Source organism: Plectropomus leopardus, chromosome 10 (assembly GCF_026936395.1).
Source record: "Plectropomus leopardus strain MGB_pleo_1.0 chromosome 10, ASM2693639v1, whole genome shotgun sequence".
Lineage (NCBI taxonomy): Eukaryota > Metazoa > Chordata > Actinopteri > Perciformes > Serranidae > Plectropomus > Plectropomus leopardus.
This window is the reverse complement of record NC_142185.1, coordinates 24543357-24569284: the sequence shown is the minus strand read 5'-3', so window position 1 is coordinate 24569284 and position 25928 is coordinate 24543357. Positions and strand designations below refer to the sequence as shown.

General features: G+C 38.7%; 1 protein-coding gene across 3 annotated transcripts; it reads left to right on the top strand.

Moving 5' to 3' along the window:
- Window positions 1–187: 187 nt before the first annotated feature.
- Window positions 188–24496, top strand: LOC121949584 (immunoglobulin-like domain-containing receptor 2). Of its 3 annotated transcripts, XM_042495314.2 has the most exons (10): window positions 188–339; window positions 6084–6413; window positions 8198–8317; window positions 15077–15133; window positions 17137–17283; window positions 17413–17574; window positions 18249–18362; window positions 20275–20476; window positions 21490–22159; window positions 23909–24496. In XM_042495314.2, exons 1-10 carry the CDS (start codon window positions 297–299, stop codon window positions 23942–23944), a joined length of 1881 nt encoding a protein of 626 aa, XP_042351248.2. In that variant the 5' UTR covers window positions 188–296; the 3' UTR covers window positions 23945–24496. The 3 variants fall into 3 exon arrangements, with proteins under 3 accessions (XP_042351248.2, XP_042351249.2, XP_042351250.2); XM_042495315.2 differs by lacking the exon at window positions 15077–15133; XM_042495316.2 differs by lacking the exon at window positions 18249–18362.
- The last annotated feature ends 1432 nt before the right edge of the window (window positions 24497–25928 follow it).

The following is a 25928-nucleotide window of genomic DNA, read 5'->3' as shown; positions in this document are numbered from 1 at the left end:
CGACTCTGTCCGGGAGGCTCTATTAATACACCCGCTGCAGAAAACTTAAATTACACTCAACACAAAAAAAATAAAATTACTCAAGGAACCAACACCTCTAACTCCTGTGTTTTATATATATTTTAGCACAGGAGGCGTCAGTCTTTGAGACCAGTGTTTATACTGGGACTCACCTCTGCCTGAAGTGGTACAGTCCCGTTAGTCGCAGCCTGTGAGTCCTGTTTACTGCTGCAGTCAGCGCACAACCTGAATCACCAACATGCGGAGAAACTGCACTTTACTGTGAAACGGACTGTATGATGAACTTTTACCGGCTGGTTATTTTACTGGGAGCATCAGGTGAGTTTTATTCCTTTCACTTTAACATGTCCTTTGTACTAAAATGCGTGTTCTTTACGACGACAGCGCAACAGGTTGATCCTATAAACGTATGCTGAGAGTAGACACCAGCTATGTATCTACATTAGACACCGTTAACTGCGTATTTTAACGTTTAAATCTTATTTAGGTGACTTAAACGAGGTAAATACACCATTGTAGAGATTGATGATTTGCCCGTTTTTTATCGATTTAATGACATGTTAGTGGGGTTATGAGACAGCAATAATAATCCATCAAGGATTTAATGTGTCTGGAGTTCAGCAGGGGGTTGATTTTACTTAATAAAAACCTGGAGTGACATTACTAGGAGGCCTATTATATGTATTTAAACCTTTGAACTCAGAGCCAGTTAGTGTGATTTTTTAAATTTTAATCTTTTTTCAAAACGTGTGTGTGTGGGGGGATTTCAAGAAATTCGTAGGTTTAGGTTTTTTAAAAAAAGAGGTAAAATGTGTAGGGAAAAAAGAAAAAACTAAGGGAACACTATGTGTATAATTATCATAGTTACATTTATGAAATATGGCCTATAAAAATGCCTATAAGTCATTTCCTTGTTTGTTTGTTTGTTGTCGTTTTTAAACTTTTATTTTCTTATTTGTTTTTCATGATTTTATTTGTACTTACTTATTTAATTATTTTATTTATTTTTCTTGTACTTTTAACTGATTTCTTGCAAATTTTTGGGTTATTTCTTCTTTCATTGCACATTGCCTTATTTACGTGTTTTTGAAAGAAATGAAGCCAGTTCGCTAAAGTTTTAAAGGGTTAAAGTAGGCGATACTTTATTTCCTCAGGTGTAATAATAATGTTCTTTAGTGGCTTATAAATCTGCTGTTACTGGCTTATTTGCATTGTCCTGGCCCAATTGTATATTTACAGTGTTTAATGTTGGCATAGGCATAGATTTTGGGGGGCAGCAGAGAACATGCCCCCCCTTAATATTTACAATACATGCAAAAACTTTCAAAAACGTGAAAGGAACACAGGACATTTATGTATCATTGACAATGCCAGCAATGGCTCCGGAAGTTGGTGGCAGTATGCAACCTCCAGACCAATGGCTGCAATCTGAAAGCAACTATGAGCAGGAAGAACCAGGACATTGCCACCATAAATTGAAGCACTAAAGGCTCAAATTTGGGCATTTCACCAGAATGCAGAAAGTTAAGTGTTTGATGCTGTTTTAAGTAGAAGGGACCCGCAGACCCCCTTTTTAATATGTAATATTTCTCCTATTTGTATTGTATACCCCTACAGTTTGTTTTATATAAGCACCAGCAGCCTCAGATAAAGTCTGTGGTATGCATCTGCAAAGTGAACAGTTGTGATCGAAAACAGAAAGCAACTATGAATGATTGAAAGAGGAGGTAAGATGACATTTCCACCATAACTGGATGCAGAAAAAGCTCAGGTTGGTGCATAGAATTTTACCAGAATGCAGGAAGTGTCTGACACTCAACATTTATTCATGGAGGACCCCCGGTTTAACATATGTCCCCGAAAGTGTTGAAAGAGAGCGCTCATCTTTGATAGAGCTGCATTTTAAAGCTGCAGCATTCAAAGGTAGAGCTGCAACAATTTGTCAATTAGGTGATCAACAGGAAATCTGTGACTAATGTGATAATTGATTCAATTTCAGGCAGTAATGTTTAACATGTTTCCTGCTCTCAGGTTCCTAAATGTGAGGTGTTTATGCTTTTCTTTGTCATTTATGATTGCAAGCATTTTTTCATCAAATAAAACAAATTATTTCACACATTACCTTGGGCTTTGAAAAAACACAACAGGCCTTTTTTTTAAAAAAAATTTTTGACATACATATACAGTGTACCCTATTATCAGCCAAAAAACTGTAGGAATACATAGAAGACTAAACCCAATTCCTTCTCTATAACCCATCTACTTAGCTGTACAACCCTGTTCTATAATTTATCATTTAAAAACTACAATTAGTGACCATAAAGTGCACATTAGCTCCCAAGAGGACTCAAAATGTACCTGTGTCTGTGAGTGAAGCACTCCTGACAAACACGCAGTTTGCTGCTCTAAAAATGTACTGAAACCCTTTATCGAGCCATATTCAGTCTTATCAGGCGCGTTTGTGTTGGTCTCCTGAGTCAATGTGAAGGAATGTGCGACGCAGTAAAAGCAGGAAATGTGACAGCTCTGCAGAGGAAAAGTCTGACTGTGTTCAGGAAACATGCAGCATCCAGCAGCAGAGCTCTGACCTGCACCTCTCTCTGTTTAGAAAGTAGTCTCGCATTGAAATGCAAGGGTTTTATTTTGTCTGCAGGTAGAGGAGGAGACAGTCTTGAACCTGTTAATTAACTTACAGTGAGTCACACCTGACTGATGTAAACAATGATTAACAGTTAGTTCAGACCTCCTCTCACCTCAGACTGATGGTTTTCACAGAGTAACGGTTTGGTTTAAATCTCTGGCTGTTAATTGGTCCATTCACACCCAGCTGGAGGAGGACGGATACTCTCATTGGTTGGGAGTCTGTGACCTCCTCCCCCTCTCTGTTCCTCAAGTGGGACAGAGAGGAGGGAGGTGAGGGGGGATTTTCAGCCCTAACAATGGACTGGTCCCTGAAAAAAGAAACAAAGGGAAGAGCTCTCTCTCTCTCGTGAGAGGAATTTAGGAACTCGGTCACTCCTCCTCTTCACTTATCCTGTAAAGTCATCTGGCTCCATCGCCACCATTTTTTAAAATTACTTATTATTTAATATTTGTTTAAAAAGGGCACAGCATATTGATGAACAGCGGTATAAAATACGACTGTAAACATGCCCGATATAGCATGACTGCTAGTCCCTAGGCAGGTAACAAATAATAGAAAGAAAGAAAAGAAACAAAACCATTTAAACAGATAATAGGTGCAGTAACAGCAGAAATGTAAACTGTATGGCATAACATGCATGGTGCAAAGTGCAAAATTGAACACATATATTGGTTAAGTTAGACAGGAGATACATCATAGATAAACCATCACTGTACATAGAGATGTGTGAATAAAATGTAGTTTCTTATCAGGGTGAAAGAGATCTGATGGTGATCCTCTGACCAGTACATCATTAAAAAGAATATTTTAACCACAACATGATCATTTATACATTAATTGCTTATTCCTTGTTAAGGTGAACTGGTGTAAAAATTTTTAAAAAGTTTAGATTTTTATGTATTTAATCACGAAAAAAGTAAAATGTAAATTCACCAGAGTCTTCATCTTTAGCCCCTTTACCTGATGTTAACAGACATCCTAGAATAATAAAAAAGATTAAAATAAGACGAGTACAGTATGTACAATTACTAAAAACATAAAACTGAGGTAAAAAACATACAATACAGTTAAACATGCACAAGTTAAGCATACAATTAAATAACACAAGCAAATCGTAGATGATGCAGGTACAGTATGAGTATAGTCATTGTAACATTAGATAAAAGTAGCCTAGCATTGATGTTGTTGGCTTTCAATAAACCATTACTTAACATTACACTTAAATTAATAATATGTTAATAATAGGGTATGTTTTTCCCATGCTACCACAGTAAGAAAAATAATACAAAATCGGAGACAGTTTGAAATGAATTTAAATAAAAAGGGGTCCGTGTTTCACAACAGCAAAACTATATTAAAACATCTGTTTATAAACTCTCTCATGTCAGTAGTGTAATCCAAGTCTCATGTATCCAGTTGTATGTTCAGCAATGCAAGCGTGTGCGTTTCAGCTGAATGCATGAGCAAACAGGACAGTTTTTTTTTTACAGTTCTACTTGCAGCCTGTAAATAAGCAGGCTTTGGCTCATGTTGCAAGGAAACTACAAAAACTGTCCATTTTTGATAAATGCGATAAAAAGGTCTAAGGAGAGTCCGGCTGGTGGACGTGTTTTGTTTTGATTTCCTGTCTCTCTGGGAAATGTTTAGAGTGGGTTCCTGCCCCACCTAGAGCTAATATGACTAGCAGAAAGCACCCACGAGTGTCCGACTTCTCCATCCCCTCCCTCTGTGATGACAACCCCCTGCCTCTCCACAGGCCTCCCCAGCCCCCACGCACACTGGAATTTAACCCTCCTGACCCTGATACAGAGCAGCGGAGGAGCCCCCCTCCACACACACACAGAATAATCTCTGTTGCTGTCTTTGCTCCTGTTTTAATATGACGCTAAATATCTCCCAGGTGCAGTGAATCATCCACACTGACACAGAAGAGGTGCAGCTGTTTCTCCTGTGAGCCAGAGGTTGTCTGCATCCTCTTCCTGTCTATAAATCGTTTGTCCACCTCATTACATCAACCAGGGAAGAATAAATATGAGAGCAAATTAGAGCTGAAATGATTAGTTGATTAATACTTTAGTTGACTGACAGAAACTTAATCTAATTTTCAAACATAAATGCCCCAATTCCACATTCAAAACTGTGAATATTTGCTGCTATTCATGGTGTTACTTGATAGTAAGATGGATATCTTTATATTTTGAACTGTCAGTTGAACAAAACAAGAGATTTGAAGATATCACCAAGACTGAGAAAGCGGACCAAGTATTTGTCGCTGTTCTCTGACCATTTTTAGACCAGAATGTTAATTGATTAATTTAGAAAATGATTGGCATAGATATCAACCTCATTAGAAACCAGTGTTGCAGTCATGATGACCATAACAGACACCAAGTAATGATCAAGACCATACGATGTATATAAACATGAACAACATGACAGCGTCCCTTGATCGCCCCCTGGTGTCTGTCTGTAGTATAGGTCATAAAGTCCGCCCCTCCATATTAGTGAATGGGACACAGGCCAAACTAAAAACTAAAGGTACACGCCAGATTTCTGACATTGCAGGTAGTTCTCATCGCCCTGATGTTTGTTCGTGTATTTGTTTTTAAAACAAGTTTGGTTTTAATGAGTTATTCAGTTCGACAAAAACTGTCGGATATCACTACAGCACAGACTCCGGCTCCGAATGGCTTCACTAGCGCAAGATGGCAGCGCAAAGCAGTGTCGACAAAAACGAAACATTATAACCGTCATGAGACTATTGCAGGGCTGTTGTATTATAATGCATTAGTTACTTTTAATATGGTGTCTCAAACAAAGTTAAAATAATGAGTCTTGAGCATAGTTTAAGTATATTTTTAAGCACAAATGCCAAATTTGGTGGTTCCAGCTTCTTAAATGTGAGGAATCGTTTCTTTCAACTGCTTTAAATTATCGTTAACTAAATATTTTTTGGTACTGGGCTGTTGGTTAGACATGAAAAGCTAACTGAAGATGTCACTTTGTGATATGGGATATTGTAATAACCATTTTGTACCTGTTTTTCCACTATTTTTTGATATTATAGTCTATTTATTTAATTGAGAATGAAAAACATTGTAAGTTGCAGCCTTTAACTCAGTGTTTTCCCTGTGATGGTCATACTTGGAGTGATACTCCTCTTTGGGTTGTGAAATGAGTGAATAAACTCTCTTTGAGCGTGTCTGTTGTTGATTACTTTGGGTCACGTCGGGGAACCTGGTATTTCTCAGTGTGGATACTATGTTGTGTTTGAACTCTGCTGCTCACATTTTTATCTTTGAGTTATATTTACATTCCTCTCTGAGCAGCCAAATCACGTGTCAGGAGACAAAAATCTCTGCTTATCTCAACCACAGTCACTTATTCTTCTTCTTTCTGTCTTCCTTTCTCTTGTAAGTGTGTGTGTGCGATGGCGTGCACGTCACAGTGCGGGAGAAGCAGCGGTTTGCAATGCTCTTCCAGTCTGTGGTCCTCCCGTGTCAGTACCAAACGGCCTCCACTCAGACCCCGGTGGTGCAGTGGTGGTACAAGTCCTACTGTCGAGACCGCACACGGGAGTCCTTTACCCTGCCTGAGAGTCTTGGCATCCAGGCCTCCGAGGTGGGCGCCACGGCCCACCTGGAGTGCTCCGACAGTAGCCGTACGGTTCGTGTTGTGGCCTCGGCGCAGGGAGCCTCCATGACGTTGGCTGAGCACTACAAAGGCAGAGACATCGCCATCATTAACAGTAATGTCATCATTTTTATCTTAAACTTTCTGAATTAAGAAGATGTGTTAATATGTTAATATTTCAGGCTCATACTGGTATCCTGTAACACCTGCAAATCTTAACCACCGGACATGTTCCAGCAGGAATATAATTTAAAATTTTGGTGAAATTAACAACATGACTGACAAAGAGGCTTAATGTTTTCTTGATGTTTTCTTCTAGGCTAAGTGGTTTCTTGTTAGCATGTAGCTACATGTTGGCTTGCAGCTTGGTAGCGATTGTAACCGAGTATAGCAGCACTTTCTAACATGAAATTATCAATAAAAGCTTCCTAACACAACCAGACATGTTCAAGTAGGAACATAATCTGAAATTTAGGAAAAATTAACAGCGGCAACCAATATTACATGTTTCCCTGATGTTAGTACATAGCTACTCGTAGCAGCGTACCCACAGACAGGGGAATGGCGGTAACCAGGTAGCAGCACTTACAACTGTAAAAAAAAATTACCAATAAAGGCTTTTAAATACTACTGGACATGTTTCAGTAAGAATATGATCCAAAATCTGAAAGAAATTAACAGCATAAGCAATCAAGATTACATGATCATCTGATGTTAGCATGTAGCTCCATGAGTTTATGCTATTTTGTTTCTAAAGTAGAAAAAGGGTTGGAAACAGAGTATTATTGGAGGTTTTTGCTCACAGTGATTACTTTTACATATGTTTACCTCATTATTCAAAATTTTGGCTACATATAACAAGAACAGCCAATATTGTAACATCTTGTATATGAGAGAAAATAAGGAAAAGCATAATAGGTCCCCCAAAAGAGTTGCTGCAGCTGTTTGGCCTGAGCTGACTGTGTTTTGTGTTTCCTGTTCTCTAAATAAATCTCTTTTGTCTTTGTCTCACAATAGAGTGGGCACACACAGAAACACATGATCTCAATCTCCTGCTATCACTGCTATTCATGTATGACCCCTTGTAAAACCTCAAGCCTTATCGAGACAAAACACCCGTCTTCTTTCCAGATGTGTCAATGAAACACGCTACGTTCAACAATGCCCTTCTGACGTCATTTAATACAGTAAATAGAATAAGTGACATGAGAAATGAATTTATGCTGGTAATCACTTCTATTTTTAATTGTATTTGTCTTGTTTTTGCTATGTGTTTAGTTTTGTCTTGACTTCACAAAAACCACAGATGACACAAAAAACCCAGTGATAACTAGAAACTAATGCTAATTTCTTTCAAGTGTCAAGTTACAGGTGTACTTAAACGTCATTACTTTTAGTACCTGCCAAAAAAAGTGTATAAAATATTTAAGTACAGAGAGCATCAAATATCTGCTCAGATAATCTTGTTTACTTATTTTTTGGTCAGCCTTTCAGTCTCTTTTGAATCAAGATTTTGTTGTTTTTTTTTGTCATTTTAACATTTCATTTTATTATTATTCATATTATTTATTTCATTATGTTATTTATTTTTGATAAATGAAGGTCAGTAGAAATGTATGTTAATATTTCTTAAAAAGTTTCTGTTCTAGCATCAGTACCAAAACTCAGGTGTGGTATCAGTTCTAGTATTTAACAGTTTTAATCAAAACCTATCATCCATACCAAACTACACAGGTGTCAATGTGTTCTGCACCTGAAAACAGTTAAACCAAGTCGTTATAGACAGCTTGTTGTGAATATATGTAAATTTTAATTGACAAGTGTGGCGATTAAACACTGACCTGCTTTGTGAACTTACTCTTACAGCACATTATAACCTTGTTTTCTGTCTCTTCACAGAAGCGGACCTGCGTATTGGGGAGCTGCAGTGGGGCGACAGCGGCGTGTACTTCTGTAAAGTCGTCATTGCAGATGATCTGGAGGGGAAGAATGAGGCCCAGCTGGAGTTACTGGTGCTCGGTATGTCCATACCTCAGTTTGTAATAAAGTACAGTGACATAAAGACTCAAACAAACAGAGTCTGATCATGTTAGACTGGAGAAAGTTAAATGTTTGGCTTCATATTAAGATCAGTGAAGTTTCGTCAGATGTTGGTTGAGGATTTAGAAGTTGTGTCTTTGTTGCCGTGCATTCCAGAGTGTCTTTACAACCGTTTCCATGGAGATGGCCAGATGGCGTTTGCCTCTTTACTTGTTTTAGCCAAATGCTGTCTTTACAGGACTGACATAGACTTATACTGTTCTTTGGTGTAGGAGGGACTTTTACTTGAGTAAAGTCGGAAATACTACAGTATAGACAAATGATCAAATAGAAGTCCTGCATTTAAAATCTTACTTAAAACGATACTTTTAGATTTTTAACCGGCTTTGAATAAAAACAATGTGTCTGTGGAGATGAACTATGGTAAAATTCCCTTTATCTAACCATTGCCTAGAAATACTACAGGTTGTACTTCCGGATTATATTGCCCGCCTCCCATGTCTCCGAAATTCGATCAAACAGTAAAAGTAGGCAGTGCTGATTAAATTTAAATCAAGATTATGTTACTGCGCTGTTTATTTCTAACTTACAGTGTTTTTAGAAACACATTTTAGTGCCCAGTTAATCTGTAATAACGAGAGTCTGTGAACATAAAACAGACACCATACTGTTTCCTGCATATTGAAATGGGAGGCCAAAAAAAATTGTCTAATGTAATACGAGATTGTTTGTTACCAGACGACCGCCATTGTTTCAAACATATTAGTTTGCATTGTTTTGCCCACCAGTGGGAGTATTGGTCTGGTGCAGCACAGTGCATTCAAGTAGTTCTCTTGAGCAAAAGCATCCTACTTCTCTGCTGCCGTCATAAAGCACCAATTTCAAAAGTATTTGCATCTTTCCACTGCATTCACATTTTTATTTAAATGCCATTTTTAGCATCTTTAGGTAAAAGTAGGATACATGTTTTAGCTTTACAATTACCTTTAAGTAACAAAAGTAACAATACTTTTGATGCAGAATGGGTCATTTTAGGATAACATTTCATTTGCCATTTTTAGCAGTGGATTCTAAATATCAATGCATCAGCGTGTACATCACTTTAATGTTGCATACACATAGGGTTGATTTTTATTACCCAATACACTGCTAGGTAGCTATTATTATATATTTTAACATATTAGTTGATATGTTGTATAATTTGTATTAATAATCTGACCCTGTTCTCAATTAAATCAGCAAAAAGTACATTTGCTTACAAAACATTGTGGATTAGAAGTAAAAAGTGACAGAAAATAGAAATAGCCTACTTAAGTGAAGGACAATTTCCCTCAAGTGAGCAAATAGATACAGTCCACCACTACTGTCTGTACTGGATTGTACTTTAGGTAGGTATATTTTAAGTCAGTTAGACACACAGTATGTCGGGTCATACAGCTTCAAAAACTGTATGAAGTCATAGGTTCAGCTGTTTGTGTGTGATCATGTTATATTTGTTTTAGTGGCTGATTAATGATTAATAAACAGGTAAGGTTTCGGGTCTAAAGGTCAGAGATTCACCATCTTCTGTCAATGAATGAAATTCACAGTAGTGTATCCACTTGGTGAGAGCTACTTTGCATTGTTATCAAAGCCACTTGTTAAGCCGTTTCCATGGTGACGAGGTTTTACAGAGGAGCATGTTGTGGGTGGCTGGTGGTGCAGACATGAAGAGAGAGACGAAGAGAGGAAAGAAAAGCTTACAACAAAAATGTTTTTCTTCCTTTAACTCTGACTAAGCCTGGTGATGTTACATGTAGTGTTGAGAGTCTGCTCATTCATACAGTCCTCATCCACTGAGCACTAATCTGATTCTAAAACCAGTCAGAACAACAAGACTACACTGTTGTTGTTTTTAGCTTTGCCAAGTTGCAATGAAGACATTAAAATTAGAAAGTGTGTGTAAACTATTTAAGTACCACATAACTACTTCCTAAAGTTTTGCATGGTTATTCAAAGACGGCCGGGACGCAGTCTTTGACCCCATGGGAGCTATGGGGTGACACGTACATGTGCAATGTAACTGGAGCTGCAATGTTGGAGGGTTTCAGCAGACTCCGCTAGACAAAAAGGGAAGGTGTCCGTCCAGGTGCTCTTCAGGTATGCTATTTTTAGCCTTCTTGGGTGCATTCGGCCTGACAGAACTTTTTGGGTATGCTTGAATGGATGGCAGTCAAATGTTTTAATATAGAAAGCATTTGTTCATGGTTTTTGACTAAGGAGGTTTTCAATAACTGCTGTACTATAACTCTCACCCATATCTGTTGACATATAGTATTTTTTATCTGACTGCAGACACCCCAGCGAAACTAATCAATCATCACTGTGCACTATGACAGTGCACCCATTATTGAGTATTTCGGAAAGTGCAAACCAGATTTGACTGCATATGTGTTGTATCCATAGACTGAATTTAAAAATGGACAACATGACAGCTTCCCCAAAGTGTAGCTTTTCAGTCTCAATCGTCCCCTGGTGTCCTTGGTGTAGCCCCTCCATGTTGGTGAATGGGACACATGCCAAACTAAAAACTCAATCTCTCCCAAAGACTGTGTCAGTCACTGAGGGTAGTTCTCATCACCCTGATGTTTGTGTGTTTGTTTTTATGATAAGTTTGGTTTTAATTAGTTATTAAATTATTCAAGAGGGGGATTTTCTACCATGATTGACAGCTTTGACATCCAATATGTGCACTCTTATTCACTGGGGCTGCTCGTGTTCGGTGGGATCGGTGTTTTTCGTAGCAACACCCCCACCGTAGATATCGCTACTGCGCAGAATCTGGCTCTCAATGACATCACCATCACAAGATGGTAGCGCCCGTATCTTGGATATTTTAACCTCACGTAAGCATAGCGGGGGCTAAACCCTAAGGATATGACAATGTGACTTCTCTTTTAACCTAAGTTTTGTGATCTTACACCAATTTTATTTACTAAAGTGCAAAGTAATAGTTGCAGTTTTTGGTAAACATGCTTTTTAGCTGTGTTGTAGAGAATTAAATGATAAGATTGATATTACTCTCATATCTCTTGGTTTAATAGCTTAGCTTAGAAGCTAAGCTTAGTCATGTTTATGTCAGCAACTCGTGTTATAAACTATGGTTGTCATCAGTGTTAGTATAGACTACTCCCCAGGCCTACTATTGAGTTAAAACTTGCTTGCTTGCTACAGCTAATATATCCATTTACTAAAATGTCATGTGCAACTACTACAAGTAAATAATAGCTACTAGGGACAAAATAACAAAATATTTCATATTTATACTATCAATTCCTGGCACTGTTTCCATGCCGAACGTCACAGCTCGGCAACTCGAGTATCATCGAAATTTCCCACTTGTAATAAAGACTTGGGATGGCTGTTCATGTGCTTGTAACTTTTAAATACGGTAAATACAATATTTCCCAAAAGCAGATAAAGGCAGCATTAGCATAAAGACTGGAAGCAGGAGGACACAGCTAGCTAAATTATATCTCTTTAAAGTTATATTCAATAATTTGTGGTTTTGCCAGAATATTATAAGAACTAAAAAGAATGTGTTTATCATAAAGTTGGTTTATATACTATATATACTTTCAAACAGAGCCAGGCTAACTGTTAGCTGCATTTATAAGGCCTAGCTAGTTAGCTTAGCTTTTTAGCTAACCAGCTGTTTTTCAGTAGCTTCTCACTGAACTCTCAAAAAGAGGGCGAATTTACCAAAATGTCAAAGTGTGAAGCAACAAGTTTTAATATCTCTTCTCTCTTATCTCTGATATAATTTTTATCTTGGTTGAATTCTTCTTTACTCCCTTTGCTCTTCCATTTTTCTTTTCTTGCAAAATCTCCTCATGCACTCCTCCATTTCTCATTGCTGCATCTTTCACTGCCTCCCTCCCTCTCACGGCTGCACGGCTCCAGCTCTCTCAGGTTACTCAGCGTTACCGAGCGTCATGGTATGTAGATGAGTGTGCCAGGGGACCAAGATTAGTTTTTTTCATCAGGTGGGAAGGGTAAACTGTTTTTTTCCCCCTTCATAGAAACAGTCTACTCAGCACACTGTGGAGCCGGTGTTGATTTTTTTGGACAGATCAGACACTGACTGGTCTTTACTGTAATTATCGTCCTCTGACACCTCACTTTAAACACACACTCAAAACACCAACACCTGCAATTGTGTCTCAGTCTAAGCACACCTGTTGCAGTCACTTTATATGTATACTTTTACAGCTGCCTTGATTTTTTCTCTTTCTTTCTCTTTCTCTTTTTGACTTATTTAAATAAATAAATTAACAACTTTATTTATATAGCACCTTTAAAAAAAACAGTTGGTTACAAAGTGCTTTGACAGACAAAGCAAAGGCAGGAACTCGGTGAATAATAAAATAAATATCAACAAACATGCCAAACAGAGACAAGTCTAGAAAAGTCAAACAAAAAGGCAAGAACAAAATGCGAACACAAAAGGTCAACAAGAAGAAAAAGCAAATAAAAAGAATAAAAGTGATGAAACAGGTGGATCTCAAAAGGCAGTTAAAGTACTAGATGAAAATTTTAGAAAATATAAGAATAAATGCAATTAAAAATAATAAAGATGATGTAATAAATAGTATAAGAAGAAGATGACATCACATCAATGGGGATAATGGAAAGAAAATAAAAACAGATGGATAAAAGATAGATGAACAAATAAATAGATCAGAACATTAAAAGAGGTCAGAAGGATAAGGAACAGATAGAGTAAGAGCAGCAAAATGAATAGAGGAAGAGAGATGAAAAAATAAATAAATAGATATAAGAGTTTATCTTGTATATAATGCACAAAAGAGGCATTGTGTCTCTACCGTACAACTCTTTTTTTTTTTTTGATGAACCCCCATGCTTAACTGTTGCTCTACAATTAGTGTGCTCCAGTTTCCAAAACCCCCTCTTTGTCCTCACACGCTGCCTCTCTTGGCATGTCTCAATATGTATGTCAGTATGAATGTTGCATGTGTTCATAAATTTATGTGCAGTTTTAACACTAGAGAGGCACCCAGGCGCTGTGCACCTCAATACAGAAAAATAGCACTGCTGGCCTCCTGCTAAAATTAGATTGAAAGTAATGCACATTGTGAACTTTGAACTCTGACTTACATGATGTATGTTCATGTTATGGCCACGTGCCCTTTCAGCCTCTGACTGAAGAGGGACCCTTTTTGCAAGACTTTTTTCTTTTTCTAATTTTTTATATTGTAGCTTTTAAGTTTGACCTGTGACATTAATGCTTTATTAAAAGCGGGTTGTATTAAAGTTTAAATTTTGCGAGGCCCCTGTCCCTCCCTGTTCAAGTTCTCTTGTTGTCACAGTGATCATATTTAAGGCACGCAAATCTAGCGCCCAAATCTCGGAGCAGTATCCATGTCTCTCAAATCTGCCGTCCCGGATAGCCAGGTGATAGGTCATTCTGATAGACATTTGTCCCCATCAGAATAACCTACTCCACATATAACTCAATTTATATAGGTGGTAGGTCATTTTGATAGATAGATATTTGTACCTGACTAAATGACCAACTCATCATTTTACTCTATTTATACAGACAGTAGGCCATTCTGATGGATATTTTTCCTTGACTAAATGACCGAATCATCAATGAACTCTATTTATATAGGTGGTTGGCCATTCTGATAGACATTTGTTCCTATTGGTCCATTTGCCAGCCTATAGAGCTCTGTGGTGAACCCAGAAATTTTGAGTACCTCAAAGCTTTATGCTATAAATGCATAGTATGGGTCCCCAACATTAGGAAACTGCTGGATACTAACTTGCATATGTTGAGCAATTTGCCTGATATACCTGTTTTGCACACATTTGCATAATAGCATATATTGACAGTATTTCAGCCACTGCTCGGACTTTTTGGACCATATTTGGCTGGTTTTGGGGGGGGGGTGGAGCTAAGACAGACAGAAAGTATAGTAAAGTCATGTTCAACAGGTGGGACACACCAGTCCTAAAAACAGTTTGGTTTTCATTTTAACAAAATGATATCCAAAATGATCAGAACAAAGAATGATATGTACACTAGTGACACGTGTTATAACAACTGATCAGAAATGGATTCATCATCCTCAAAGAAACCCCAAAACCAACCACATAATGTCCAAATTGGCCGAACAGTGGCTGAAATACTGTCGGTATTAGGTAATGCAAAATGCCCAACATACGCAAGATAGCATCTGGTAATTTCCGAATGTTGGGGGCCCATACTATGCATTTATTATGTAAAACAATGAACTGTTCCTTTAGTTCATAGTCTAGAGTTCAATAATTGTTTAGAGATTTGCCTTAAAACCAGAAATTTCAACTGTTTTTTGGCGCTAAAGTAAAGGTCAGAGGGTCACTGAAGTCAGTAGGCTGCATCCTGTTGGGACCATGAATGTCTGCACTGGATTTTTTTGGCAATCTGTCCAGTAGTTTTGGAGATATTTCAGCCCGAGTGTAAGTGGCGAACTGGCCAACATTACTATTCCTAGAGTCACACCGTTGGCATGGCTAAAAATGTCCTCATTCATCATCATGACAGCATGTAAGATGAATAACTTGTGTAATAAAATTTGTCCCTTCAGTTCTTTAATTAGTGCACGGCCATTAATCATCCACGCTGCTGACCTTTTGACTCTTTCTCTCTGCTTCCTCTGCTGGCCTTCACCTGTGCTCTCCCTCTCTCTGCAGGCAGGACAGGTCAGCAGGACGATATCCTACCTGAGTTTGATGTGGAGATTATGCCAGGTACGGCACCTCACCTGCACTTTCATCTCACTGCCTGCCATCTTTTAGCTTCTCCTGTCGCCTCCTCATGTTTAATTCTCACTGACAAATCAAACTCTCTTTGACTAACAGATTTGTACATCCATGAGCTTGTGCTGACGCCTTTATAGTCAAAAGTGCACAGAAAGTAGCATCTAACCCTCAATCAGTTATTGAGGCCACATAAAGACCGACTTACAAACATTTACAGTGTTTTGTCTTTTATCTCTGGTTATAATTTATATTCCACAGGGGATATGTGATGACTTATGGAGGGGTTTCGAGTGGGTTTTGCTTTTGGGCACGCCCTGAGGAAGTGTGTTGTTAGGGTCTGGATGCTTTAAAGATGTGATGCTGGATAAAATTCACTCACAGTTCCCAAGAGTTTTCCTAAAGTTTCCTTTTTTAGTGCTCTGTGGTCACATCCTTAAAGAGGAGATACAAACATCAGCGTGGTTTTAAAAGGAACATTCAGGCTGATTTTTGTAGTTTTTACCAATTGCTAAACTATTGTAATCACTAAAATAATTGCTGAGATCCTTGCTATATCAAGGGAAGGTAATCAGGCTGTAAACAAGAGACAGTTTAGACAGATAATTGAAACCACTATATGTGGAGGTTAATCCAAATGCAATAATTCCTCACTGCACAAGAAAACTGTGTGTGTGCACAACTTTAGGCATTCACACACTGGGGGGTATTATTTGCATGTCAGTATGTTTTGGGGTTTTTTTTTTAAAAATGACTTAATTTTGTTATTAATATTATTATTTATTCATTTATTTTGGAACAAGGTCAGTCTTAATGAGCTTTCATGCCACTAATAATCACACCAGTGGGAACACCTCTTAAACCTGCTGTAGTTTCTCATCGCTGCTCGTATGAAAAGATTTGATGCAGACAAGTATTTTGCATTTTTTTGTCATATATTTGTGACACCCTGGTGCTTTAAGGCTACGTTGGCAAGTCAAAATTGAACTAAGTTCTGGTCTGTAAGCTGTTATGGATGTTCACAGTGGACATTATGGGTAAGAGTTTTTCCATTTGCCCTTAATGCCCATGCTTTGAGTGTTACCTGCTCATTAAATGGCGGTTTTTAGTGGTCATCAGGAGCATATCTGTGTTTATAATTCCGTGCTTATTTCATTTCATTGCTTATTTGAAGGCTTGTTGGATGCATGTGTTATATTTGGCGGCTGTGGCTCATGAGGGAGAGTAAGTTGTCTATAAATTAAAAAGATCAGTGGTTTGATCCCAAGGCTTCTCCAGTCCACATGTCAAACTATTGTTGGCTAGATACTAATGGCTATGCTGTCAATGAGCCGAAGCGAGCCGCGTCGGACATGTCAAGGGTCTGGGGACGTCACATGCATATTTTTGTGTCTGGTAGCATTATTTCCTTTTTAAAATAACTTAATCAATTCATGACTTATATTACTTTATATTATAAAGCCCATTTAGTTTTAACACATTTTCAGAACATTCAGATAATATATATTATTTCATGTTTCGGCATCTCAAACCCCAAAAATGTCAGGTGGTGCAACCATCCATGTGCATGAACAGACTAAAAAAAGCTATTAAAAATGTTTTTTTGATGATAATAAATTCACAATAAAATACTATGGCATGATCCTATGTTTTAAACCTTTCAAGTAAGCCAATTTTTACAAATACTAATAGTTTTAAAGTTGTTTTTTTTACTAAAAAACTTTTTGTCCAACAATGTGTATGTTCTCAAATGTCAGGCTGGCACAACCATCAACATGAGACTTTATTATGAATCAGGCCCAAATGATGAATAACCCAAATATATGACCAATGAGAAATTAATTTGTTACCACGAGGACATAAAGGACAGACGATTACATTTTATTTGACTTATCATTTGAATAATGATGACGTCTGTGTTAACTGTCGTCTGTGTTAATCCTACCTTTCCAAACAGAAATGCAGAATGAATGATGTGTGTGTTTGTCTCCCAGAGTGGGCGTTTGTGGGCTCCGTAGTCCTCGGCAGTGTCCTGTTCCTGTTACTGTTGGGGATCTGCTGGTGTCAGTGTTGTCCCCACTCCTGCTGCTGCTACGTCCGCTGCTGCTGCTGTCCTGAAACCTGCTGCTGTCCACGACACCGTGAGTTATACAAACTTTGTTTAGTTAATATAATATATATAATATTTATACATGAATTCACTGTATCATCTTGACAGCACTCCACTCTGCCTGGAAATTAATGGGTTTTTTTGTGGTTGTCCTGTGCAGTATACGAAGCGGGGAAGATGGCGAAGAGTGGACCACCTGCTCCGGTTCCTGTGTATCCGTACTACATACCTGGTGTTCCTTCTGTGGTTCCTCTCGCCCCTTCATCTCATATGGAGCCAAAGATCAACTCGATCCCCTCAGTGGAGAATAATCTGGCTGGAGGTGAGTGTTTAAAGGTGCAAAGATGCAAAAGAAACAGTCTTTCAGATGCACTGATTTCACTAACCTTCATTTCATCCGTCATCTTTGTACGCCCGTCTCTAACTGACATTAAAGCCACAGAAAAGCCGCATGCGTGTTTGTCATTTGACCCTTTAACACCTGCCCTGATAATCAGTTTTCTTGTGCTGTGTTGTTTCATTAGTATTTAAACCTCTGAAACCTGAGAACATTTGTTTTTATTTCTTTCAAAAATGAGCAAAATGGCAAGAAATTTCCCGCAAACTGCAAAAATATTAAGTAAAAGCAGACAAGGAAATCATCTAAAATTTAGCTGGGAGGGATTATTAGATACGATCAAAAAAAGAAGGAAAACTGTCCAGAAAACTACATTCAAATTCTTATAATTATGTATTTAAAATTATGATATAGAAAAAAAATGTTTGTAGCACTTTCTTTAAGTAATTTGTTTCTTTGTTTTTTTTCATTTTTCTTCTTTTTTATTACTTATTTTCAGGTAATTAGGCCAGTTTGCTCGGGTCTCAGAGGTTTAAATCTAATCTCAACGTATTTGAGTCTTGTGATTATTTTTGCATCAAATACTTCTGGCATTATGTGTGTGTCCTTGCATGGTTATGTCCCTGTGCGTGTACTACCATGTGTGTCTGAATCCACAGCGCGCAGTGGTTATCGCCTTAAAGCCAGTCCAGACCAGGACTCAATGAAAGTCATGTACTACATAGAGAAGGAGCTGACTCAGTTTCCCACTGCCAAGATGGCTGCACTCAAACGTAAGCCTGCACAGATTAGACCAGTGTGTGTCATCTGTGTGGCTGTGTGACAGTGTGTTCATGTTTATGTTTTTTTTTTTTTTTATGTGCATGGTTGTTCGTGTGAATTAACAAGCGTAGTTTTCATCTAATCCTTGCATTCATTTCATAACATCTAACTGTCTTTACTGAGATGAGAAAATATGTCTGCTGTAATCTACAATGCGGTTTTGTATGTTTTCTGGAAAACCAATGGAGAAAAACAGTGTGGTTATTTTATAAAGCATATTAAAACACTTGACAAATCAAAATACTTTAGAAAAAACACTGTGCTAATTAAACACTAGAACATGCAGTATAAAAGGATGGTATGCACAGTTGAGACAATGGCAAAATCTCTCTTGGCAAAAAAAATCGATTTTGTTTTGTTTCAAGATATCTGAGAGTGCAATGATCTCAACAAACCCATGGTCAATTACAAAAGATAGTAAAGTTTTTTTTTGTACATTAGTTTCACCATTTCTTAGATTTACTTCACCTGTGAGACTGAATTGAATTGCTTTGTCTTGTACATGTTTAAAGGATAAAATGGGAGATGTTTTAGTGTCAACAAATTCTATAAAAACACCAAATTCTTAGTCCGTCTTACTGTCTGTGGCTCTCAGCCCCAAGCCTGCTGGTTAGAAAAAAAGATTTAAAAAAAAATACAAAACAAATAACGGTTACAAATATAAAGTTTAATTTATTTTCTAATACAGATTAGCAATGTAGTTTTTGGTAAAAATGACTCAAACAGGAGTAAATAATACATTTGTAGGGCACTATTTTCAGCGGTGGATTAATACAGAGGGGAATTTATGGCAGGAGAACAATGTATATGAGACTTATTACAACAAAGAAAAGGTGTTATGCTGTGCCATGTATCCTTATATATATGGAATCTAATAAAATAGCACCCCACAAACGACATTACATACTTAATATAAAGATTATAATAATACATTTTATTTAAGGGCACCTTTCCGGACACTCAAGGTCACTTTACAGAAACAACAACAATAAAACAGCAAGTTATAGTTAAATATTTAACACAAAGATATGAAAGTTAGGCTAAGAAAAAGAAACATGATGACAATATACCCTAACATAGCTCATAGTTCACTTTGTTTCACATGGGACACAAACACTGGTCTTCTGGGGGAAAGTCTTGGCTTGTTTGACTCTTCCACTTTCCCAACAAGTCCCGTTAAGCTGACTTTTGCTCTTTATTCTATTAGTCACATTACTATAGCCTTCCTAAAGTTTTACACAAATTGTAATGCATTACTTTTCATAGGTATATGTACAGACAGTGCATGACAATGGCCTGAACATGATGTGTTGGTCTGTGCACAGAGGAATACACCGTGTCAGACTGTAGCTACAAATACAACGTGTTAGGGATATTATAATGGAATTGATTTTTGGCTTTGGTCCTTTCGTAGGATTTGTTGACAATAAGGAAAAATAAATAAATAAAACCAGACTTATCCTTCAGATTGATTGTGACTCGAGACATTGTCTTCAATAAACTTGTGTGGTATAGAGTAGGTGTTCAGGCGTTACCGTTTTCCCCATGACAGCAGTCTAAAGGTGACATGAGACATTTGTGCCCTCAGTAATTTACCACTGTATAATCATGAGCCCTGACTGCAGTCACCTCAAACCAGAAAGTAGGTGATGTACAGTTTGTACCATGTTCTTATCCCAAACACCTACACAGCACTTCCAGCAGACCAAAGCTTACTCTGAAATGTTTGACGAGATTATTTCACAGCTATAGTGGTGTATTCGAGTCGGGGGTTATCGAAAACGTAGCCTGAAAATTGTTTTTCAAGTAAATTTGGGGATTAAAAGAATAAATGTTGTTCCACTGATGTGTCCATCCCAACAGCCAGCAGCCTGTCAGAGCTGAGTTCTCTTCATGACGGAGGGAACACAGATTTCAGACACACCTATCAGACAGTGCAGATGAAGGCGCTCCCGCCCATTGCAGACCTTGACGACCAGTCGGTGCTGAGAGCAGCTCCCCCGATAAAGAGTCGAAGGCCCAGACGGGACAGAGGCAACCACTCAGACGACGAGCTCGACAGAAGGTAAAATTATGGTGTTATTTAGTCCATACTATTTCCATGCATGAAATAGTATTATAAGTTCTTCAAAGACATAATATTCAATATTTCCACATTGAAATGTACAAAAAAGCAACTATATGTATGTTACAGATTTGTTGAGCTGAGTACTTACATTATCCGGCGTCTTTGTTACGTTCAGCCCCAACAAAAGATTGAAAAACATTTATTTAAGCAGAAATGGCGGTGCTTTGAACCCCGTGTTGTGTCATGCAGGTGCACTGCCGTTTGCAGCAGGGTTTAATTCAATTCAGTTCAGTTCAAAGAGGATTTTATTGGCAAAGGAAGTAAAAACAAAAACTAAGGAAAGGAAGGGATATCTATATGTCGTTTCTTATTGGGTGAACCTCTGACACACCTGCCAAACGAGAGAAAATGTACCTCAAGCCAGCTTCACACAGTTTCGAGAACACGTGTTGCTCAACCAGGAAACCGTAGGTAACGTTGCACGCTGTTTTGAGATTGAAGGTACCGTACACTACAGACGATTTAAAGTAACATAAGACAATAACAACATACATGTCAAAACAGGTATTCTATTAAAAATAGAGACATGAGGGTATAATATGTACTGCTGAGGTGTAATATACACAACTGAAATATATATTGTGCTAGTAGACTCTAAGCAGCGTTAGTGCACCCCGCAATCCCTCTGCCTCACTTCCCGACATGGTCACAGCTTCGCTGCGGGAAGAGTGAGCTGCAGCTCCGGACGTGGACCTTCAGCCAGGTTGTAGTAACTTGAATGGCAGCAGCAGAAGGGATCAGACTGCTTCAGTTGGTTGGCTAAATTCAGGTTGTTATGAGTCGCTAACAAAAAAAATAACTGAATGTTTAAATTTTTTATCATATGCGCTATTCTGCATTTGTCGTTTTTTTTTAAATCCCTTTCAATTGAAACATTACTATTATTGCCATTATTTTTTCATAAATTCCTCGTCACTTTGTGTGTGGTTGTGTGCTCCTCTTTGCTGTAGGTGGAACCCGCGCTCAGAGCACCTGCAGAGGAAGACGTTGGGCAGAAGAGGACGCACCGGCTCCTTGGACGAGCTGGAGGATTTCGCCCGGTCTTACAGCTCCCGTGGTCGTCGGGCTGAGCCTCCAGACCGGTCCTACATGCGGGATTACAGCCCTCCGAGGCGTTTTTACAGAGATGAAGATGATGACTGGGACCGCCGAAGTCCCTCGCCTTTACCACAGAAGAGGAGGGACACATGGGACAGTGACCGCCCCTGTCGACCGCCCCAAAGCAAAGGATACGACAATACTTTCCTCAACAGTGTGCTGGACAGCAAGGCGAGGGGGCGGGGAGGGGACAGAGGTGCCTATAGACCGGACGAGGACAGTGACACTCCCTCTAAAGGCAGCTCCAGAGGAAAGGGCAGCGATAGTTACTACAGCCGGTCGCCCAGCAACCGTCCAGAGGAGGAGGACCCTTTGCCTCCATACTCTGAGCTGGAGGCGGACCGGTACCGCAGGGCTGAGGCGACCACTGAGCGGTACCGCACTGCAGAGCCTCCCAGATCAGAGCGATACAGGACCACTGAGGCAGCCATGAGGCCTTTCTGTTACACCCGCCCCCACCAGGGAGCGTCCCAAACACTTCAACAGGGCGGCCGCGAGGAGCGAGACAGGAACCGAAACCTGGTGAGTTACTTGTAGCAGGTACAAGAACTTCCTTCCTCCTCAGCTCCTCACGAAAGAACCTCTAAATCCTGTATATATATTTACAGGATGAGTCTGAGTATTCTACATTTTTCTTTCTGTCAACAAATCCCTTGAAAATTCCCAAAACAGGTCATGAATTAAGCCTCATCGGTGTAACCAAAGCCTGTTTTGTTGGGGCTGAACGCAGCCCTGGCCTTGCTCGATCTTCTTCTGTTGAGTTTTATGGCAGCTGGTATCCATAAGTGTTGCATTACCGCCATCTGCTGGGCTGTCCTTTGCTCCATGTGTGAAGAGGTGCAAGAAAAATAGTCCCCAACAAATACATTATTTACTCCTGTTTGAGTGAGTTTTGCTAAAGACTACAGTGCTCAGCTGTTTTCGGAGATGCAAAGCCTTTTGTATGCGTCCGCACTAGTGGCAGTCAGAATCCTTATGTTTTTGGGGTTGTCTGACTGTCCCAGTCATGTCAATTTTATTTTTTTTTTAGATTTTTTTGTTTTGTTTTTTATGTTTTTATTTGATAGGACAGGAGTAGTGTGAAAGGGTGGTAACATGCAGCAAAGGGCCGTGGGTTGGAATTGAACCTGCAGCTGCTGCAGCAAGGACATAGCCTTTGTACATGGGGCACCCGCTCTACCAGGCAAGCTACAGGGCGCCTCATCAATGTGATATTTTAATAATGCATTGAAGAGATTTCTTCAAATTTGGCACCAACGTCCACTTAGACTCAAGAATGAACTGATCGGAGTTTGGTGGTCAAAGGTCAAAGGTCACTGTGACCTTACAAAACATGTTTATGGCCATAACTCTAGAATTAATATGCTAATTTTGACAAAAATATTAAATTAAAAATGTCTAATAGACTAAAATGAAGTGACAACATTTTATGTCCAAAAGGTCAAAGGTCACTGTAGCGTCATAATGTTCTGCTGGTCGTTACTCAACATCTTAACAGAAGGTAAGACATTCGGTCAGATGCTGAATTGGTGATATTAATCTCGGGTGTCCACGCAGACGTCTGTGAAGCATCCATGTTTTAGAATTTGACGCATCTTTGCAGTAACATCCATACTGGAAGCATTTTTAAGAGTCCAGGCTACTCATGAGCCTGGTCAAACCTGGATTTAAGTACTTTAATTGCAACTTGACATGTTTGCAGAGGTTTATAACCACAAGGCAGTTATTTTAGATCAAATAAAAACTGCAAACTTAATATCTCTAACAAGATTTACAGCTTCAGAAAGCACAGAGAGATGCGATTGGTTTTGGTCTTTTCACAGTTTTGTTGACATTAAGAATAAAGAGAATATCACCAGCTTTGGACATTTAAAGATGTTTTACAGTATTATGTAAATAATGTGATTGTCTCGTGTGCAATGTACATACATCTAAGATTTATAGTCTTAACACTGAATCATTATAATTCTTAATTTTATCTGTGTAGCTGCAACGTTTTTTCCCATAAGTTTAAAAAAGCAATGCAAATGAGACTTTTGATTTAACTCAGATATTTACTGGACAATCTGGACATGCTTGCAACCATCACAGTGTTAGAAATGCTCGCTAACTGGCTTACTAAATATTAAAAAAAAACCAGGGTCTTTACCACTAACACAGCTTTAGCTGCACTCTCTCTGTGAGTAATTTGAGGCACCGGGCTGGACTAACCTCGCATGAGCATGAATGTAACGTCTCTAACATGTGGCTCTCGGTGTATTTCTTTAACAGAGCACCGCACTGAGCAGGGACTCTCTCATAGTGTGAGAAGGTTGCCCAGCCTCGACCCGCACAGCACTGCCAATCCGTTCACTTAAACCGTCCTGTTGCCACGCAGGAGAGGCTAACTGTTCTGCCATCGGCCTCACGAAGTCTGACTCGTCTCACTGAAAATAACTGCGCTGAAAAAACACAGCAGTAGTGGATGGAAAATGCACAAAGCAGCATGTGCAGTCTTTATTTTTTACTTGTGCATGAATTATATCTGCATGTATAGACTACAGAAGTTCTGTATGTGGCGTGTGCATCATTTTTATTTGAGCTGAGTGACTGGATTAACTAAAACAAGTGCCAAGATGTTTTTTTTTTATTAATTATTATTATCATCTGCCAACTTTTGTATCCGTAGGACGCTGCAGTCTTTTCCCACAGACTTTTCACTCAGTACACACGCAACTCAGGTTCACTTTGTATTTGTGTGTTTGTCTGTTGTTGATATCGTACTGTATGTAAGTACTGTACCTTGAATTTGTTCTGCAGATTTTTAATTGCACTGCTTAAATACTTTTTTCAATAAAGAAAACTTAAGTGTATCAAGTATTTTTATTTTGAAGTGTTTTTCTTCTCAGTTAATGCCAATTTTTTGCATTTCAATAATTCTGACACGATTCATTTTTATATAAAACACCTTTTGTCGGTCACAGAATCAGGTGTTTAAGAGGATAGTGTTCAACAGTATGTGTGATAAAGTGTGTGTGCTGTATCTCAGATAAAGCCTGTGTTATTTTAATCACAGCTTATCAAATATACACAAACGAATAAACAGTAGAGCTTTACCGACAGCCTCAGAACTACACACAATCAGCACGCTTTATCATGTAAAGTGTGCAGCTTTCAAATGTTTACATAAAGTTGAAAATGGTATGTTATTAACACAAAATATTTACAGAAGACCTACACACCACTGCGTTGTGTCTCCATGTGGTCGTTTTGTGACTGGATGTTTTGTGTCTCTGTCTGGTCACTTTGTGATGTTATTTTGACACTTTGTGCATCATTATAGTAATTTTGTGTCTCTTTGTGGTCAATTTGTGACTCTTTAAGGTCATTTTGTGACTCTTTTTAGGTGTTTTGTGTGTCTTTGTGTTTATTTCATTTGTCTTTGCTGTCATTTTTGTAACCATGTTTGTTTTGGGTCGATTTGTGGTCAGTTTGTGACTCTATTTTGTGCGTATCCGTTTTATGACTCTTTGTGGTCATTTTGTGACTCACGGTCGATTTGTGTGTCTTTGTTGTCATTTTTGTGACTGTTTTGCGTCTATTTGATGTTAGTTTCTGACTAGATTTGTGTGTATTCATGTTTGTTTTGTTTCTTTCTGGTCAGTTTGTGACTGTAGCCATTTTGTGTGTGTCTGTGGTCACCTTGTGACTCTTTGTGGTCATTTTGTGACTCTTTGTGGTCATTTTGTGACTCTTGATAGTCATTTGATTGCATTTTCAAAAAGAAATGTTCACAGTCACTTCCACTGTAAAACAGGGACTCGGGGCCTGTATCCATCAGGTCTGTTCAGTAATTCATCCATGATACTAAAAAGCCAGCTGACTGTCATCTTCTGAATCTGGTGTGGGGGGATCAGTGGTGGAAAACACATTCACCTCTGGCCGGCGCCGGTGCGTAACCACTTTAGGGCAAAATGAGACTACAGTACATGCCGACAGAAACAAAACAGAACAACATTTGGTAACATTTTCTAACACAGCTCACAAATTACACAGAGGATGAACTGCCCTGCACATCCTCTACAGATACTGCAAAGGAAGGAATTAAAATCCTGGCATGTCTCGAGGTTCGGATTGGAGCCAGACTCAGATGTGATTACAAAGCTTTTCATCCACGCAGCATTTTTCACAGGATTTCAAGCACACTTCAGTGAGCTGAGAGCAGCACTCGAGTTCAGCTCAGGCGGGCTTGTTTTGTGTCAACAGTGAAGCTCGCTAGGGTCCACCTTCTCGATAAGAGACGTAAACATCT